Here is a 19,968-nt window from a genome sequence, read left to right as displayed (position 1 = left end):
TTTTGTTATAATCTGTCTGGAGCTCAACCTTCTTTAGTTGGAGGCAGCATCACATTTCTGTGACCCAACCTCTACTTCAAAAGCTAAGACTAGTGAAGCTTATCTCTGCATCACTGATTTAGTGATTTGGATCAAGGAAGGTCTGTCCTGTTAAAACCAAAAAGCTGCCTGCTAACCCAGATTCCCTAACTTGTTGGATTCTACTTTTCTAAGATCCATAGTCCTTCCCAGAACCAAATCAGGAAGGGTGTGGGTTATGCTCCCCACTATTAAAAAGAAAGATGAACAAGGAATTGATGAATAATTATGGTATTTCTAAAAATAACTAAGAAGGCAGGTTCCTCATATGATAGGTTGTGGAAATATAATTATCTCTGCTTTATAGATGAAGAAATTGAGGTTAAATCAATTGAGTTGATCAAGATCATACAGCTATTAAATGGTAGAGCAGGGCATTGAACCCAAGCCATTTGGTTCTGTACTAAAAAGTCATACTATGATAATTCACATATACATTGGTTTCTATTTTTCAAGCCTAAATCCAGGATTCAAGAATTATAAAGACAGATCTTCCTGTCGCATTCTCTCCAGCCTCCATTCTCATTCCTTTCCCAATGCAACACATTTATTGTTTACACCAGTCAAAAGCAATCAGTTTATGCTTTTCTTCAATTGCCTTCTTTTCTAGGAACTCATCACTGCCTGGTATATTGGGTTCCTGACCCTGATCCTTTCCTCATTTCTTGTCTACCTGGTGGAGAAAGATGTGCCTGAGATCGATGCTCAAGGAATGGAGACGAAAGAAGAATTTGAGACTTATGCTGATGCTCTCTGGTGGGGTCTGGTCAGTCACAGCCCATACAGCTTCTCTGAGATTAGCCATGGGGCAGATGATGAAAGAAACATGGTGGTTGAAATCAAGAGAAGATGGTATGGGAGTGGGTTGCCTTTTTGTTTCCCTCGATGCAGCTAAAATCAACCATTACCTCATACTATAAATGCAGCATCCTTAATAGGAAAAGATGTTGCCACTGTCCACTGTCATCAGTAAGACATGTGTTGTGTGGGCTTCCAGCTATGGGGAAGATTTTACATTAACATCTGAACCTCTTTATGATTGAGGATGTGTGTTTGTAAGAAGTTGTTGTTTAATAGAAAACATGGTAGACCTGGAGTCAAAAAATCTGTGTATTTCATTTAGCCGTGTGATCCTGGGCAAGTCACATCATTTCTCCAATGATAATTTATCTGTAAAATCAGGCTCATAACACATGGTTCCTCTATAGAGGTTGTTGTGAGCAAAGGTGTCTATAAACCCCAAAGTATTAGGTGAAAGAATTAGGCGGCAGAGATAATAGAGCTGGAAGCTAGATGCAAATAGAGGAAGATCATAGGCACAGAAATTTAAAGCTGAAAGACCCTTCAGAGTCTCTCTAGTCCAATCCTATCATTTTACAGTTAAGGAACCAAATCCAGGGGGATTGTGACTTATAGTCAAGCACATAGTAGGTGTCAGAAGTAGGATTTGAATCCACTTCCCCTGCCACAAGATCATCCAGTCTTATTGATATACATTCAGAGCCCTAGAAAAGAGAGGATTGATGAACTAATAACTGAACTTGTAAATGGTGTCATGAATAATAGAGAGGGAATGAATATACTATTTCTATAACTTCTATAACTCACATTTCTATAGCCCTTTCTTCATAACCTTGTGAGGTAGGTAGGCAGTGTAGAATTATGACTTCCAATTTATATTCAAGGTAACTCAGGTTCAGAAAAGGTATAAACATAATATGAGGTGTTAGGGTCAGGGCTCACAACAATTTTGGGCAAATCAAATATCTTTTTGTTCCCTGAACTCTCCATGCTTTCCATATGTATTGCTATAGGATATCCTCATTCCTAGAAAGCACACCTTCCTCATTTCTCCTTGTCCAGAGCTTCTTTTCTTTTCATTTAAGGGTCAATTCAGGGACTACCATCCCTGTGAAGCCTTCTCTGATGCCTTTCCCCACCCCAAGCAATGCTCAGTTGAAAATATTGTTTCTCCTCTTTTATAGAATTTATTATTTGAATTTTTCTTTTACTTCCATTACCATTTACTTCATATTAGATCTACCCATATATATGTTTTAGCCCTGCCTAATGGCTACAAACTCCTCAAAGACAAAAACCGTATAATTTTCTACCTTAGTATCCCTTGGTCCCCCAGAATAGTGACTCACATGTAATAGATAAGTAGATTTTTGCTGAATGGAGGAGTTGGCATTTTTGCTGAACCTTTAAGATTATGTAGGTTAAAGATCAGGGAAAATAGCATTTAAGTTGAGAAAAGGTGTAGAAATGGGAAAATGTAGAATATTCTTGAGGAAGAGCAAGTTAGCATTTTGGCTGGAGCATAGACTACAGGAAGGAAGAAAAAAAAGTAATCAGGACTTTTCTGTGTTCTAAAAGATCTACTATTAGTTATTGGTTTGGAACTTGAAATTCATTCTTTCATAGAAATAGAGTTATATATAGTTGTTAATTTCAAAGCCCTTAGAATCATAGAATATCATCAAAGGTCATCTTTTCTAATCTTTATCTAAACAGGAATCTCTTCACTGACAAATGGTCATGTATCTTCTATTTGAAGGCTGATCCCCAATCCCTGACAGAGAGCTAACCACTTAGCAAAGTAATGGTTTCCATTTTTGGTACTTTAAATACTCTGTGTGCATGTGTAAACACATGTACACCCAAATGCACACCACTAATAAACATTTGTCAAAGCATGAAAATAACAGTATGTCATATCTATATAGCATCCTAAGGCTTGTAAGAATTTTCCTCACAAAAGAGTTTGAAACCACTTTAGAACAAAACTGAGGTTCAGAGAACTTCATTTCCCCCCTCATGTTCACCCAACTAATAAGTATTAAAAGTTGTATTTATTATATTTATTGTATTGATCTCCTGAATTCAACTCCAACATTTGACTAGATTAATGTTTTTCAAGAAATCTCTAAGAATCATTTGGTGGTCCCCAAGACCCATTGCTAGAGTTCAGGAAATCAAAACTATTTTCAAGATAATAGATAATAAGCTGTTTTAACTTCTAATTTGATAAATTTTGATACATATGGCCCATAACTCTAATAAGTTTTGTTGCAAATCAATTGGCATCTGCATATAGATGTGTATATGTCTTTCCATAACATGTATCATATATAGTGTTATATTTATTATATCATGTATGCATTTTTCCCTATTGTTGTGATGGTGATTTTCATCAATGTAGAGGAAAATGGATAAAAATTCTTTCCACAGTTGCAAATCACCAATTGGTCTATAATTGATAAAATTTTAGAGCTGCCTGCTTCACTGAGAGATAAAGTCAATTGCCCCAAGTTATTCAGACAGTATGTATCAGTTAAGATTTGAAGCCAGGTCTTCTTGATTCCAAGGCTATACCATTCTTTCTATTCTCTTCTCATACCACACTACACTGTGGTCACATACATACCCACACATGCAATCTATTTATTTGGAGAGAGAGACAGAGAGACACAGAGAGACACAGAGAGAGACAGAGAGAGAGAGAGAGAAAGAGAGAGAGAGAGGGAGGGAGGGAGACAGAGAGAGACAGAGACAGAGACAGAGACAGAGACAGAGACAGAGACAGAGACAGAGACAGAGACAGACAGACAGAGAGAAAGTAGAAAGGAGATTCTCCAAGGTAAAGACCAAAGACTGAAATTGTTGGATTTGGGGGTATATGTCAATCTGTCTATAGTCAAAAAGGGAAATGTTGATCTAGATACATATACACATATGTGTATGTATATATATATATACAATATATACACAATTTTTGATCATATAATATATAGACATATACTTATATACACATATATTTATTCTTATATATGCATATACGTAGGAAATAGAATCTAATTAAATAGCTCCAATAAAATTAAATAGTATATTATCATTTTCAAGTAGGAACCCTGTTCTGAGATCTTCTAAGTAATATATCATGCTTTTCTTTTTTTAATAGAGACAACAGATGAATGAATATTATATGTTTAAAACACTGTCTGTTCTGGTATCTACCAGGTCATCTATTTAATATCTGTTTAAACAGACTTAAGTGCCAGCACTTATACAGACCTGGGTGGTAGTGGAGTTTAGGAGGATCAGCCTAAGTTTATCTTTCCTGTTCTGTAACATGACAGAATTGTTCTTTGTACAGATTACCCTGGCAACCATTGGTTATGGAGACAAGACCCCCAAAACCTGGGAAGGCCGTCTGATTGCTGCCACCTTTTCCCTAATTGGAGTCTCATTTTTTGCTCTTCCAGCTGTAAGTATCATTATAATTGTGAAGTTGTGCTTGTAGAACACTTTATAAAGACTCTCTCATTTAATGCTCATATTAACCTGAAAGACCAATAATTCAAGGATTTATTTTACAGATGAGGAAACCAAAAACTTAGGGAAATTAAAACACTTAGCCAAGGTCACAAAATGAGTTAGTGGCAACTACTGTATAAAAACCCTGGGCTCTTGCTATGTTGTTCCCCATGCTGGCATACTAAAAGTAAACTTATGGCAAGTGACCAAATTTTTTTTTTGGTAAAATAGGAGGAAAGGTTTTCATCAGAGAAAGTTGGGGAAGTGAAGCCATGACAGGTTTGTCTGAGCAGAGATACAAACGATAGAGGAGATGGTCTGGTCAAGAATAAATAGTTTCCAAGATTTAAAGAGATGATAATCCCCTGTACTCAGTACTCATCAAACTACATCTACAGGATTGTGTTGAGTTTTGAGTGTCATATCTTAGAAAGGGCATCGAATGGAGGTGGAGGAGAGGGACAATATTCTAAGGAAAGTAGTCAGCACAGTATATGATTCTGAGTTCTGATTTATAAAACTTGAAAGGATCATCTAATAGTCAACATACATACACATGCCTATACACACATTTTACAGATTAGGAAACTGAGGACCAAAGAAATCAAAAGACTTGGTCAAAAAACACATAATTAACAGTTCATCATAGATTTGAAGTCTGACATTTTATTTTGCTATTTTCTTAACTAGAAAATAGATAATGTAGCCCTTGGAAAGATTGTGAATTAAGGATCCAATAAACTCATTCACTCCAAGGTATAAACAATTGATTAAATACAATTCACCTTACTCAAATCCTCCTATAACACTATTGTGGTATATACCCTGGATTCTCAAAGATCATGTTGGTATACTATAGGTTTCAGCCAGTCCTTCCAAAAATGGAAAGGCTTTGAATATGGAACCAATGATAAAGGTTATGTCTCCCTTTTGCGTATCAACTTAACTAAGTTTGGAGAGACTCATCACAATATTGGTTATTGTGTCAGATTGAATGAATGTTATAGCCACAGCAAATTCCAACTACTACCTACTAAGTTAGATAAGGGATTCAATTTACATTGATGGAATATACTCCCATTACTGAATCCACATATCCCTGAAGTAGTGGGAAAAAACTTACAATGTGATTTCTTCCTAGGAGCATTTTATTTTAACTTAAAAAAGCACTAATTCAAAAGAATGAATTTCTAATGGTGGAATTCTGGTTAGTAGTAAACCATTAAAAAGAAAGAAAGATCATGCAAGGCATAGGGAATAGCCAGAGAGAATGCCTGGAGTTGACAGATGGAGTGACTAGTGTCACTGGACCAAAGAGTACATGTCAGAAACTAAGGTATAACAAAACTGGGAATGTAGGATGGGGTTAAGTTATGAAGAGCTTTGAACTTCAAATAGAGGATTTTGTATTTGTTCCTGGAGACAATAGGAAGGCACTGGAATTTAACAAATGGGAGCTTTATGGATTTGAGTATGGTATTGCCCTCAATAGTAATACAGAAAGGAGACATGGATAATTAAGGGGAAAATATAATGAGTTCTGTTTTGAACATATTGAGTTTAAGATGTTTACTGGACATCCAGTTTGAGGTGTCTGAAAGGTGGTTGGAGATACAAGATTGTATCTTGTTTAAGAGATTTAACAATCATCAGAATAGAGATGATCATTAAATCCAGGGGAGGTGATGAGATCCTGAGTGAAACAGTATAGAGGGAGAAGAGAAGAGAGTCCAGGACAGAGCTCTGATAGGTGTGTATGATTAGAGGGTGGGATCTGGAGGATTCAGCAAAGGATATTAAAAAAAAAGCAATCAGACAAATAGAAGAACCAGGAGACAGTGAAGTCTCAAAACCCAGATGGAAGAGAGAATCAAGGAAAAGTAAGTGATCAACGTTATAAAAAAGCTGCAAAGAAATCAAGGCGAACGAGGATTAAGAAAAAGCCTGTGGAATTGGCAACTAAAAGATCATCAGTAACTTTTGAGAGAGCAATCTCAGTGGAATGATACCAGTGAAAGCCAGATTTCAAGGGTTTCAGAAATGAGATGATAGAGTAGAGACCCCTGTTGTAGATAGCCTTTTTAGCTATAAAAGGATGAGAGTTAGCAAGGATGAAGGGATCCAGTGATGTCTTTTTTCAGGATAGGGGAAACAGGCATATTTGTATACTATAGAGGGGAGAGAGGGAGAAAGAGAGAAAGAGAGACTGAGACAGAGACAGATAGAGAAACAGACAGACAGAGATTGAAAAAGTGGAGTATGATAGAGAGAGCAATATGTTAGAGATGGAATGAAATGTGATCACTTGAACAAGCAGAGAGGTCAGGCTTGGCTTAAGGAGGAAGGTCACTTCATCATGTAAGACAGAAGTGAAGGTTTTAATGGCAGAAAGTACCTGAGTTATAAAAGGTGAAGAGGAGGGAAGAAGAGTGAGTTTATGGCAAGTGACCTAATTTTTTTTTGTAAAATAGGGGACAAGGTTCTCAGCATCAAGAATTGGGGAGATGAAGCTATAAGAGGTTCGAGGAGGAAAGTTTGGAAGAGTCACTATGAAGAGTGATATAGTGAATTGATAAGGAAAGTGTAGTAGGATTGCCTAGGCCGGTTAAGGCTGTGTAATATAAATTTATAGTGAATCCAATCAGAAGTAATCCAAGACTGAAGTCTGACAGGACGTAGCAATATGATAAGGACTCTAAGGATTCTAGAGAGGAAGACAATGTAGAGGTGAATTGGCTAACCAAGGAATCACTGTGGAAGAAAAAGAAAGAAAAGCTAGTACAACAGAAATGTCCTGGGAGACAATTACAGGAAAGGATTTGGAGGTCACAGTATAAATGAAGAGTATGTAACGAAAGGCAGAGGGAAAAATGAAAAGCCAATATATTAATACCGGATAAGAGAATTTCAGAATTCTTGAACATGGAGATGGTATATCTGTGGGAGATGGCAAAATCAAAATATCTGATTTTTTTGTGTATGGTTGGGATAGAGGAGAAGTAGCTCAAAAGCTCATGGTAAGGGGAGAAGGGAAGCAGGAAAAGGAGGAATTGAGAGGTTAGAATGAAGGAGAATCAAGATGTAGGTTGAAATCCTCTGGTTTAATAATAACAACAACAAAAATAAAGCCTAGAGTGGGAAAAGAACTGTTAAAGTTCTCTGTCTTTCTGTTCCTCTCTCTGTTGTCTTTCTATACTGCTGTCTCTGTCTCTTCTCTGTTTTTTCCTCCCTTGAATTAAAAATACTTGGTATTTATTTTGCCTATATTTTCTATTTTCTTCTTGATGAACATATAGTCCTCATCCCTTGCCATTAGAATGTATTTTTTTTAATTAAGAACTGATTCACTTTTATTTCTATCTTCTCCATCACCTAGAACAATGGTAGCACAGTGTTTAACTAAGTATTCATCATTTTGAATTGAATTCTTACTCTTTTGAACATATCTTTTCCTCTCCATTTTCCTTACTGACATCAGTATCTTTTTAATGCATTTCTCTAATTTGCACTATGTTACAGAGGCTATGTTCTTTCTCTAGTCTAAGAATCTTTCACAGTTTCAGAGATGAAAATCACTTTAAACGTCTACCATTTTAAAAATTCTGCAATTGTATAGATGAGAAAACTAAAATCAAATAAGTAATTTGTCTAAAGTTGCATAAGTAAAATGGTGAAAAGGACCCATGGTTTCAAGTTCACTGTTTTTGGATTGTTGTTTTTGGTTTAGTTTTAGCTCATCCATACTTATAGTGAGGGGGCTGGACAAGATGATCTTTTAGTTTCTTTTCTAATTCTAAAATTCTATAACTTTAGGTCTAAAAAAGATTAGAACTTCAATTTCATTTGTTTCATATGTTCTACTATAATAAAATTTTCTTAAAACAATATTTAGGGAAACAGACAAACTCTTTAAGAAGGATTTCATGTACATTCAATTTAATTTGAGAAACCTTTTTTGATTACATTATCTATGTTTGTCATAATGAGGTGTGCTCTCTACTTTCAAGTACATAATCAGTTTGAAGAAACAAGATACAGGAAACACAAATTTGCTATTTAATAATAAGTGTTTTATTAAGTGTTTGCTATGTACCAGTCACTGTACTAAGCAATATAGTCCTAAAGTCAGACATTAATTCTGGATCTGGTTCTGATATTGATAATACCTCTTTCATGGTGATCAAGTTGCTAAATGTCCCCATGTCTCAGTTTCTTCATCTGTCAAATAAGAGGGCTGGACTAAAAGATCTCTGCTTCAGTGCTAAATCACATGAAAGAATATACAAAATGACACTTTTTTTCAAAGTGTCAAAGAGGTTTCACCAGGAATGGAAAGGTGAACATAAGTAGCTGACAAATTATAAAATCACAAAATCTCTGATCTGCACTAATTATTAAGTCCAAGTAGTTCCTGAGGGGGGGAAAAAAACCTTTCTATAACATGACTGACAAGAGATCATCCAGTGTTTGATTTAAGATATCTATTCTCTATTCAGGTATCTTTGGATCACTCAAATTGTTTGGATGTTTTTCTTGATATCAAGTCTCAGCCTCTTTATGATTTCTACCCATTGTCCCTAGTTTTATAAGAGACTAAACAAAATAAGATTAAGTTCTCCTCTTTACAATAATAGTAGCTACTATGAGGTTGGTATAGCACTTATGCTATTTCATTTTGTCCTCACAGTATTTCTGGGAAATAGGTACTGTTATCCCCATTTAATAGATGATGAAATTGGGGCGCAGAAAGTTAAAATACTTACCCAAAAGCCTACAGCAAATAACATCTTAGGCAGCATTTAAATTCAACTCTTCCTGACTCTAGAATCAGCATATATTACAAACTATTGTCTTATGATAGCTTATCATAAAAAAGCGTTGTCAATCCTCCCGAAGTCTCTTCTCCAAGTTAAAAATTTTCAGTTACTTCAATCAACCAATTGATAAATCAATCAACAAGCATTCCTCAAATATGACACATATCCAATCCACATATTGCATGAATGTAGGATTTATTTTGTTTTGTTTTTGCTTTCTAGGTAACTCTCCTCTGTCCTTCCTAAAATAAAATAGATTACTTAGTACTGAATTCACTATATTTGGTATGGTGTTACCAATTATTGCTTCCTTGTTCCTGAATACTCTGTCTCTTTCCATGTAACCAAAAAACCCAATGACTTTCTTGGCATTTATCTCAGTATTGACTCTTTTGGAGCTTGTGATTCACTAAAACTTCCATGTATTTTTGATTGAACTACTATGTAGCCATACATTGTCCTTCTTGAATTTCATATTTATCCAAATTAAATAATTAAATTGCCCAATATTCTAGCTTGCCAAGATCTTTTCTGAATTATGACTTTTTCATCCATTGTGCTAGTGATCCTTCCCAGCTTTTTGCCATCTGCAAAGTTGATAACTGTGTCCTTTATGTCAAATTATTGATAAAAATGTTAAATGACCCAAGGTTGAACACAGATCCTGGAGGTACTGCACTGGAGACTTCCTTCTAAGTTTGCATCAAATCTTAAATGACTACTTTTTGTCTGTCCATTCAACCTATTCTGAAAGTATCTTATTATGTTATTGTCTGGTCCATATTTCTTTATATGTTTTCCAAGTATATTGTAAGATACTGTGACATGCTTTGCTAAAATCTAGGTAAATTATATCAATACTATCCCTCTGATTTACTACTTCAATAACTTTACAAGAAGAAAGAACATTTTCTTAATGAAGCTATTCTGACTCTTTGTGATCCCTGATTTCTTTTCTAAATGATCATTATCTCTTTAAAAACTTAACAAAAACACATTGTGTGTAATTTTTCCAGCAATCAAAGTCAAGATAAAGGGACCACAGTTGGCCAGTCCTATTTTCTATCTTTTGGAAAACTGGAACAATATTTGCCCTTTTCCAACTTGCTGCTATCCTGTTATGTCTCTTTCTTTCTTCACAAATTAAAATATGAACAGTACAAATTAAGATCCTAATTCCATGAGAGACTCAAGGAAGGGAAGACTCAAGAGGGGAGGGAACATCTGGAAAGAATGAATATCAAGGAATTGACCACAGAGCTAATACCATGAGTTTCAGGATTATCTCAGATGATGAAGAGATGACAGAGAATGGAAGAAGAAGGGATTCCTTCTTTTTCTCCCAGGTCTACTATATTCCCAGACAGATATGTCTAAAGTCATTGCATAGAAAAGAATCTATTTCTTCCTCTACTTTAGGTAAGATATGGTAGATGATTAAATGCCAAAATAAATATATGTTAAACAACAGTCATTCTTCCTAATGCACTCATAAGTGAGGAGCAAATACATGACTTCCTTTGATTCTTCTTGCTCACCTGGGGACATATCTTCTATAAAGTGTCCTAGGACTCTAAGGCTCTAAACTGAAAATAACAAAAGGAACACTGGATTTTGAACCAAAAGAACTGGGTTCAAGTCCAATTTTGCAATATTTGGGCAAGTAAACCTTACCCCTCTAGGTATCTTAGTTTCCTCATCTGTAGAATGAAAGGATTGACTAGATGACTATTGATTCCTTCAACATTAAGACTATTTCTGATCCTTTTAATGTTCACAATTATATAGTATATTAAGATTGCAAAGCATAACTTTACATTGTCTAGGGCACTATTATTGACATTCTTGGCTGATAGAGTGATGGACATGTAGTTAGGAAGTCATATCCTGCTTTAGACAATTACTAGTTATTTGAGTAGCTATGTGATCTAGAGTAAGTCATCTAACTTCTGTCAGCCTCAGTTTCCTCAATTGTATAATTTGAATACTAATAGCTTACTTACCTCCCAATTCAGGTTGCTGTGTGGATAAAGTAATATCTGTAAAGTATTTTCAAACTTCAAGATGCTATAAAATATTATTATTATTATTATTATTATTATTATGGATTTATGAATATAAATCAAGTTATATGCATTCAGTAAATTCCTATTACATTCCAAGAACTGTGTTCAGTGTTGGAAATACAAAGTCAAAGAAAACAAAATGATTGTCCAGAGTGTCCAGAGATCTATTCTAATTGTTTTTGTTAATATTCCTTTTAATCAGGGAATTCTTGGATCAGGGTTGGCTCTCAAGGTACAAGAACAACATCGACAGAAACATTTTGAGAAAAGAAGGAAACCAGCAGCTGAACTCATACAGGTGTGTTTTCTCTGACTTTCTGATTATAAAGATGTGAGCTAAAATTAATATGATACAATGCTATTCAGGGATATATGTGTGTGTGTGTGTGTGTGTGTGTGTGTGTGTGTGTGTATGTATGTATTCTCTCTCTCTCTCTGTTTCCTTTTCTCTTCACCCTTTCTCTCTCTGTGTATGAATGTAATTACATGTGTTAGTATTAGTGGCTGACCCCATAACTTTTGTTACAAGCATGTCCAAGAGAATAGAGAACTTGGAGTATATCATTAAAAATTCAGTTGTCCCTAATAATGTGTCACAGATTTTTTTTAATTACCTTGTTCTTTGATAGCTGATGAACCTGAGACTTTAGACAGCTGCTACTTAATCCAATATACAAAGCTCTTTCCAGAATGTTCAACATAAGAAAACATAGCATGATTCTAAAGGGGAAAGCTACACAGGGAAGCAGATTCCTTAGAACTTTACTGGACTCTCTGGCTCTCCTTTTTTTAACTGATGCAGCTTTACAAATACAGTTTCAGTATCACTTTGGGGAACAGTATGACGCATAGGTTTGGACTTACTCTGCTTTTGTTCTAGTCCTTTGGCCAACAGAGTAGAAGAGAAGCTGATGGCTTCTTTAGAACTTTTGGCAATAGTTGCTCTTCCCACCCTTGAATTCATTATCTTCCCTAGTTGTGGCAAGTAACTCTGCATCCATGTGTATATGAAGTAGCTAGATAGGTAAGTAGCTAGCTAGTTAGACAGCTAGATATTCAGATAGATAGATAGATACATACATACATACATAGATGGATGGATGATGGATGGGTGGATGGAGATTTACTAAGTACTTGTATCAGGCCCTGTACCATGTGCTGAAAATACAAAACCAAGAAAACAAGACTCCCTATCTTCCAAGAGTTTACATTCTAATTAAGAGATCTAGGTAGTAGAGATGGGGAAAAGAAAGGGAGGAAAGGAAGCTGGAAAGCAATAAGAATATCAGCATGAGGACAAGACAGCCAAAGTGATATTTGAACAGATCAGAGAGTGAGCTGCAAGTAAAATGAGTAATTCCTGAAGACAGATGCCCCGTATGGCAAACAGAACAGGCTTGAAGTTAGAAGACTCTGTCCATCACTGGCACTCTGATGCGTAGAGATGAAAAGGACAAATTAGGTCAATTATAGAAGTCATCTACCATAGCTCATTTCCCATTTAATTCCTTTGACCTGGGCTTAATTTCATTTTATGTGAGAAGTCTACTTTAGTATTAAAGAAGCACTTTAAAATATAATAAAAACCACTTCCTTATGAGTGGAATTCTCACAGTCTCCCCATATTTAATTCAGATGAACCTGTGAAGTGTTGGGAAATGTTGCAGACATGTGAAAGTTTTAAACATCCCAACACTTTTTGAACAAAGAATGTGGCTTTCCCACCACAATGTAGTATGAAAAGAATGTCTTACATATCCACTAGGGGGTGCTCCTTCCTTTGAAAGTAATTATGGGGTGGCGAGAGTATAAAATCTTTGGAAAGCTTTTCTATCACAGTTTGGATCAGGAAAAAGCAGAGAGTAGAACTTGATTATATTCAATCTTCTAGTGACCAAGTTAAAGCATTGCATCATTTCTCCCCCTGTCTTTGAGTTTCTTTTAGAACTCTAACCATCATTATGCTGAGTTAAAATTTGTTTAAGAATCACAATCTTTTAAGTAATTAATTAAGAAGTATTTATAATTGAATTTTTAACAAGCACATAGTGTTTCAACTAGATAGGTCATCTAGTCTAACTCTGTGGTGTACAGATGGGGAAACTGAGGCCATGAGGAGTGAAAGTCTTTCCTGAGGCTACATGACTAGTTAAGTCACAAGTGGGGAAACATACTGTGCATAGAAGATTACCAGTGGAAGTTAGAAACTCCTGGCTTTGCGTCTTGCCTATGATGCTAGCTCTGGGACCAACATGGAAAAGTCATTTCACTATATATTGCCTCCAAGGCAGAGATGTCAAACACTGCAGGCCGCAAGCCCACCCCATAATCAAGCCGAACTAAATTAAAATATAATTTGGAAATATTTTACAAAATACAGTTAAACACAGATAATATTAAGATGTGATTTTCTAACTCGATATTTGACCCATAGAGATCCTTTTGTATGATCTAGTGGTCCTTATTCCTATTTGAATTTGACCCCATGGCTTTCAGGGTATATGATCTATATAAGGCATCATTCTGCCTTGGTAAAAAGAAATTTCTATATTGAGATTTTCCCACACTGGTGAAAAAGACTATTGGATTTTAGTTTTAGAAATGGAATAGATTTTAGAGTTCCTTGTATCCAAACCCATCAACTTTCAAATAAGGAAACTGAGGCACAAAAAGTTCTGATTTTCATAAGATTGTACAGGTTTTCAGGTTCAAAACTGGTTTCTGTGATTTCAATTCTAGTATTCTTTCTGATGCACCATGTTGAGAAGCCATGCCATATGAATATCAGATGCTTAACCCAGAGAAGATAATAGAAGACACATGAGAACTGTCTTCAAACATTTAAAGGGCAGTTATATGGCTCAGCAGATAGATTTCTGAGCTTGGGAGCTGGAAGACTCATCTTTCTGAGTTCAAATGTGACCCCATTCACTTACTTGGTTATGTGATCCTGGGCAGCTCATTTTGCAGATGAGGAAACTCAGGCAGAGTCCCACAAATATTTTTGTATCTCTGGACCAATCACTTGTCCAATAGAAACAGATGACCCATCATATGACAACTTAGGTCATTGACTGTGAAAGCTGGTACCATTTCCTCCTGTCCAAATTAAGGAGAAACCTGTCTATCTTATGTGAAGATATTCCTTGCTTCACCCAACTTGTGACCCTGCAGATATATTATTTTGCTTATTCAGTGGAGTTATTCTGTATTTAGTATAGCTGTTCTGGAATGAGTGGTCACATAGCCCAATAAAAATAAGTCCCTGGAAGGATGAGGCATCTCAGATCATAAGGAAGAGATGAGGTCCACTTCAGTAGAGGGAACCATGGATCCTTTAATTAAGTGACATTGGCTCAGACCTCTATCTATGTCTTCTCTTATTTTAAGTGGTATAATTTTAATCTCCACACTACTATCTATCAAACCTTGTGTTAAATTCTTCACAGATATCAACTCATTTAATACTCACTTCAGAAACTTTGTTGTTCTCCCATTTTCTCCCTATTCCCTTTTTCAGGCTGCCTGGAGGTATTATGCAACTAATCCCAACAGGATTGATCTGGTAGCTACCTGGAGATTTTATGAATCCATCGTTTCTTTTCCATATTTCAGGCAAGTGGCATTTATTTCCCCCTTGAATTTACAGTGCATGACACATCTCTCTGATGCTTATAGACTTTGTTTTGATTCATGGCTTAACCAACTTCCTTTTGGCATTTCATTAAGTGTATATTGATCTCTGAATGGTTGAGAAGGTTAGAAAAAGGTTTAATATACTTGAGTGGCACCAGCACAAGATGGGGAAAAGTGGCAATTGCCATTCCATAACAACAACATTTATATAGTGCTCTAAGCTTTGCATAGTGCTTTATAAATACTATCTTATTTTGTCATCAAAATAAGGGCATTAAGGTAGGTGTTATTATGCCTATTTTTACAGATGAGAAAATTAAGGCAAACAGACCTTGATTTGACTGCCCTGGATGTGTATCACCTCTTCTGACCCTATCTCATCTTTCCTGACAATCCTTTGTTAATCATAACTCTGTTCCTCCCATCTAGCCTTTTTCACTCATTCTGAAGATACCTCATTACTCTTGACCACGTCTCACCAGGTTTAATGACCTGCTTCAACTACATCTAATCCAACTTAAATATGACTTTTCCACCCTGACACTGACTATATCAAACTCGACCCTGCCTGCTTTGCTCTACACTATTTTGGGCTCTGGGACAATTTAGGAATAGAAAAAAAATGGAAGAGAAAAGAAAGGGAAAGACGAGATAGATTATGAAACTTGTTATTGTTTGAGTTCTACAGAAGTGGAGGAGCTGAACTAAAGCTCAGATATGTGTGTGTATTTACCCAAGTTTATATCTATATCTATCTATATTTATCTATATCTATCATCTAGTATCTATCTATGTATCTATCTATGAATGGAAACCCACTTCCTCACATCGGCCAGGATGGAACATGGATGAAGGATCCATGCATTTTCTTTGTCAGAAAGCATTGTCCTAAATTTATATTTGATTTTTTAATTAATCAGAGTCATAGATTTAGAAGAGACTTTAAAGGTCAGAAAGTTACAGTTACATCTGTTTTAAACCTAGCAAATGCAAAATGGAGTTAGGCTAAAAGTCTAATTTCTGTCCTATATAAAGGAAGACAATGGGAAGAGTTTCATACTCCATCCTCGAGCCCCCAATCAAACAAATGAAGCAAACCCTGACTTGTAATATTTGCCAATTTCCAGAATTTAAATGCTCTCACTCAATTTAACAATTGTCTCTCCCATCAACTCCAACATATCTCTGGCTCCATCATTGACTCATGTTATTTTTTGGTCATATATACAAATATATACATATTTGTTTGTGTGTGTGTGTGCATGCATATGTGTGTGTGTCCTTTGTTTCAGGGAGAAGTTTGTGATTATTGAAAGTACTACACAGTTTCTGAATTTCAATCCAAACTAATATTTTCAATTTATTATTTGCTAAGCTTAATTCATTGTCCATTCCTGTCTTCTGTACAAGATAAATGTGTTGATGAATCAGTCCCAGTGCATGAAGGACTCTATGTAGATGATGTGATCTTCCATAGGTTCCTGTTTGTGTGTAATATTGTCTTAATTGCATCAATACTGAAACTTTGCAGAACCTCCTAAATAAGATCCACAATCACTGTAAAGATTTTTGGCCTCACTACCCACACAGAAAAAACCAAGTGAATAAAGGAGGCCCATGGTCCAGAGTATGATTTGCAATTACATGGATAGCCCAAAGAACTGGCATATTGATCCTAACTGACATTAATTAAATAACAATTTTTACAGTTAAATCTGATCTTAATCACTGTCATAAATGACATAATAGATATCAATGATAGCTCTTCAAAGATAACTTGTTAAGTAGTCAGTTTCCTTCAGGAATGTGCTAGAACAAGCTATAATGAAATCAGGAGAGCTGACTTAAATTTTCAAGGTGCACATTCACACTTCAAAATTGGCAATAAATACAAATCAAGATTTCTTTTATTATTTTATTGATTACTGAGGCTTAGGAAGTATAAATGATGCAAATTAAACTTTAAAATGTATTGCATACTACTCTCCCCACGCCCACTTCTGAGTACGTGGCTAACTAAACATTTACTTGTACAGACCTGTATAGTTCTATAATCATTGCTTGAGCTCAGCAGGAATGCAGTAGAAGGTTAGGGGAATTAAGTCATCACCAAAGAGGCTTGGTGATGTAGACAAACAACAACAATAGTTATAGAATTCATGTAGAGTTTTAAGATTTGCAAAGAGCTTTATATCCCCTATCTCATTTGAGACTTATGACACCCCTGGTTTCTTATCACAGATATTCAAATAGATTCTCAATGATCATTTCTTAGTTATGATATACTTCAAGATGAGGTTTGAGTAGATTATTTCTACAAACTCTTCAATCTTTTGGATTTTCTCATTTAGAATCCTAGTGCCTAGAATTCTTTACTTTTCTTATAGGTTCCATTAAAACATTTCCAATTCATCTTACATTAATTTTTGAAAGAATAGTATTTTTTCAAAGCCACTTTGATCGCAACAATTTCCTGCTAAAGAAACTACAATGCTTTGAATGATTTTGAAATCATTCAAAAAATTATTTTTTGAAAAAAAAATCAAAAGTTTTTTTCCTAACACACAATCAGGTGTATTGAAACACTGTATAATAAGAGGGTTGTATATATATGACCTTGTTTCCTTTTCATTCCTATAAGTTTATGGTCTGTTGTCTTCAGTCTCAATAAAATGAATCAACTGATTTAGCTTCAATTTTGCCTCAGAAAGCATGTGCTTTTCTGCCTTCATGTCTTTTTTAGGTTATGTTCACAATCACAAAATCTCAGATTTGGAAGAACCAATAGAATAACAATAAAATCAGATAATCATAACACCATTGATTCCATACCTTTGTAAGCCCTGAAAAAAGGCATCCTATATGTTTGTGACTACATGTTTAAGAATAGATCTATATATGTCTTTGTGTGAATGCCTGTTTGAGAATGTGTATATATGTGTGTGTGTATACACACACACACACACACACACACACACACACACACACACACATATATATATATGTTTAATTAAAACGATCTTCCTAACAGAGGCTCAGTAATACATTGTGCTTGAGATAGCTGCTGTGAGATTAGATACATCCTTGAAATAAATGTAGACTATATTTTTAGTAGATAAAACAAAAAAGGTCCCTAGAGTTTTTTGCTTGGTAGTTATATTATGGCAAAAAGTCCACTGGGGAAAGGGGCCACTGAATTCTGGGATGCCTTTGTTATTGTCAAGAAAGAGGCTGAAGATAACATACAGATTTGTCTTTATATTTCTGAAGAGCCTCTAAAGGGCACAGACTTGGACCTCTTCCCTAAAAGTGGTCACTTTTTCCAGCTAATTGGGGTCAGCTGCCATTTTGAAAATAGATTTATCTCTGGGGCCATGTGGATTGTGTTGGCATTTTTGTTACTTTGGTTTTTAGAAGATTAGAAATGAAGAATACATACAGAACTAGAATAGACCTTAGAGCACAGAATATCAGAGCATAGAATATAATATGAGGTGCTATAGTCAGAAGGAATCTAATAGACTATTAAGACATGGAATATAGAATATTAAAGTTGGAAGAGATCTTAGAACATAGAATGTCAGAATATATAATATAAAGCAGTAGAGCTAGAAAAGGCCTACAAACACAGATGTTAATGCTGGAAAGTATCTTAGGGTACAGAATATAGAATGACAAAACTGGAAGAGACTTTAGTCCTGAGAATTTCAGAATATCAAATATAATGAAACTGGATCTCAGGACAGAATGATCATAGAATGTTACAGTTAAGGAGTATCTTACTACAGATAAATGATTGGATGGGACCATAAAACATAGAATTTCAGGATGCAAATAGGAGAGAAGGAGATCAGAGATGTGATTTGCTTCTTGAAAGACTGAAAATATTGTCTGCACTCTGGCTAATCAAGTAACCCCAAAGAACACTTAGTACATGGTAGGTATTCAATGAATGTTTTTAAATATATTTTAAATTTTATTTTCTTAAGTATTTCCCAATTACATTAAACATTTTTATAACACTTATTTTTTTTATTAAAGCCTTTTAGCTTTCAAAAATATGCATGGATAATTCTTCAATATTGATCCTTTCAAAACCTTGTGTTCCAATTTCCCTCCCTTCTCCGACTTCCTCCCCTAGATGGCAAATAGTCCAATATTTGTTAAATATAGTAGAAGTATATATTAAATACAATATATGCATACATATTTATATAATTATCTTTCTGTACAAGAAAAATCAAGTCAAACCAGAAAAAATGAGAAAGAAAATAAGATGCAAGCAAACAACAACAAAAAGAGTGCAAATGCCATGTTGTAAACCACACTCAGTTCCCACAGTTCTCTCTTTGAGTGTAGGTGTCTCTCTTCTTTACAAGACCAGTGGAACTAGTCTGAATAATCTCATTGTTGAAGAGAGCCCCATCCATCAGAATTGATCCTCATATAGTATTGTTGTTGAAGTGTATAATAATCTCCTGATTCTGTTCATTTCATTTAGCATCAATTCATGTAAGTCTCCAGGGCTCTCTGAAATCATCCTGCAAAGCATTTACTTTAAAAAATTTTGAGTTTCATTTTTCCCTTTATCCCTCCCACTTCTTGAAAAAGCAAGCAGTGATATCCCTTATACTTGTGAACTCATGAAAAATGTATTTCCTTATTAGCCATTTTATAAAAATAAAAACATATACATACAAAAAGAAGAAAAATAAGAAAGTATGTTTTAGTCTGTCCTCAGAATCCATCTGTTCTTTCTGAAGGTAGATAATTCATGGTGAGTTCTTTGGTATTGTTTAAGTAGCTAAACTTTCCACAGTTGGTCGTCATTATAATAATGCTGTGCTATAGTTCTCCTGATTCTGCATCGTTCACTTTGTATCAGTTCAGATAAGACTTCCCAGCTTTTTTTCTGAAATCATATTGCTCATCATTTCTTATAGAACAATAGTATTCAATCACAATCATATGTTACAAGTTATTCAGGAATTCAGGTTAAGGGAAAAATCTTCAATCTTTATTCTCAGTAGAGGTGAAGAAGGATTGTGATA

At 35.1% G+C, this 19,968-nt stretch overlaps 1 protein-coding gene across 1 annotated transcript in view; it reads left to right on the top strand.

The window, feature by feature from the left end:
* KCNQ3 (potassium voltage-gated channel subfamily Q member 3) overlaps nucleotides 1-19,968 on the top strand; it is a 446,114-nt gene that overhangs the window by 366,847 nt on the left and 59,299 nt on the right. Inside the window, exons 5-8 of the mRNA XM_051971104.1 lie at nucleotides 689-844; nucleotides 4,238-4,348; nucleotides 11,484-11,579; nucleotides 14,802-14,896. Coding sequence (XP_051827064.1) covers nucleotides 689-844; nucleotides 4,238-4,348; nucleotides 11,484-11,579; nucleotides 14,802-14,896 — 458 coding nt within the window. The remainder of the gene's footprint in view (nucleotides 1-688; nucleotides 845-4,237; nucleotides 4,349-11,483; nucleotides 11,580-14,801; nucleotides 14,897-19,968) is intronic.

This window comes from Antechinus flavipes, chromosome 1 (assembly GCF_016432865.1).
Source record: "Antechinus flavipes isolate AdamAnt ecotype Samford, QLD, Australia chromosome 1, AdamAnt_v2, whole genome shotgun sequence".
Taxonomy (NCBI): Eukaryota; Metazoa; Chordata; class Mammalia; order Dasyuromorphia; family Dasyuridae; genus Antechinus; species Antechinus flavipes.
Note: the sequence above shows the minus strand (reverse complement) of the source record. Positions and strands in the feature narration are given on the sequence as shown.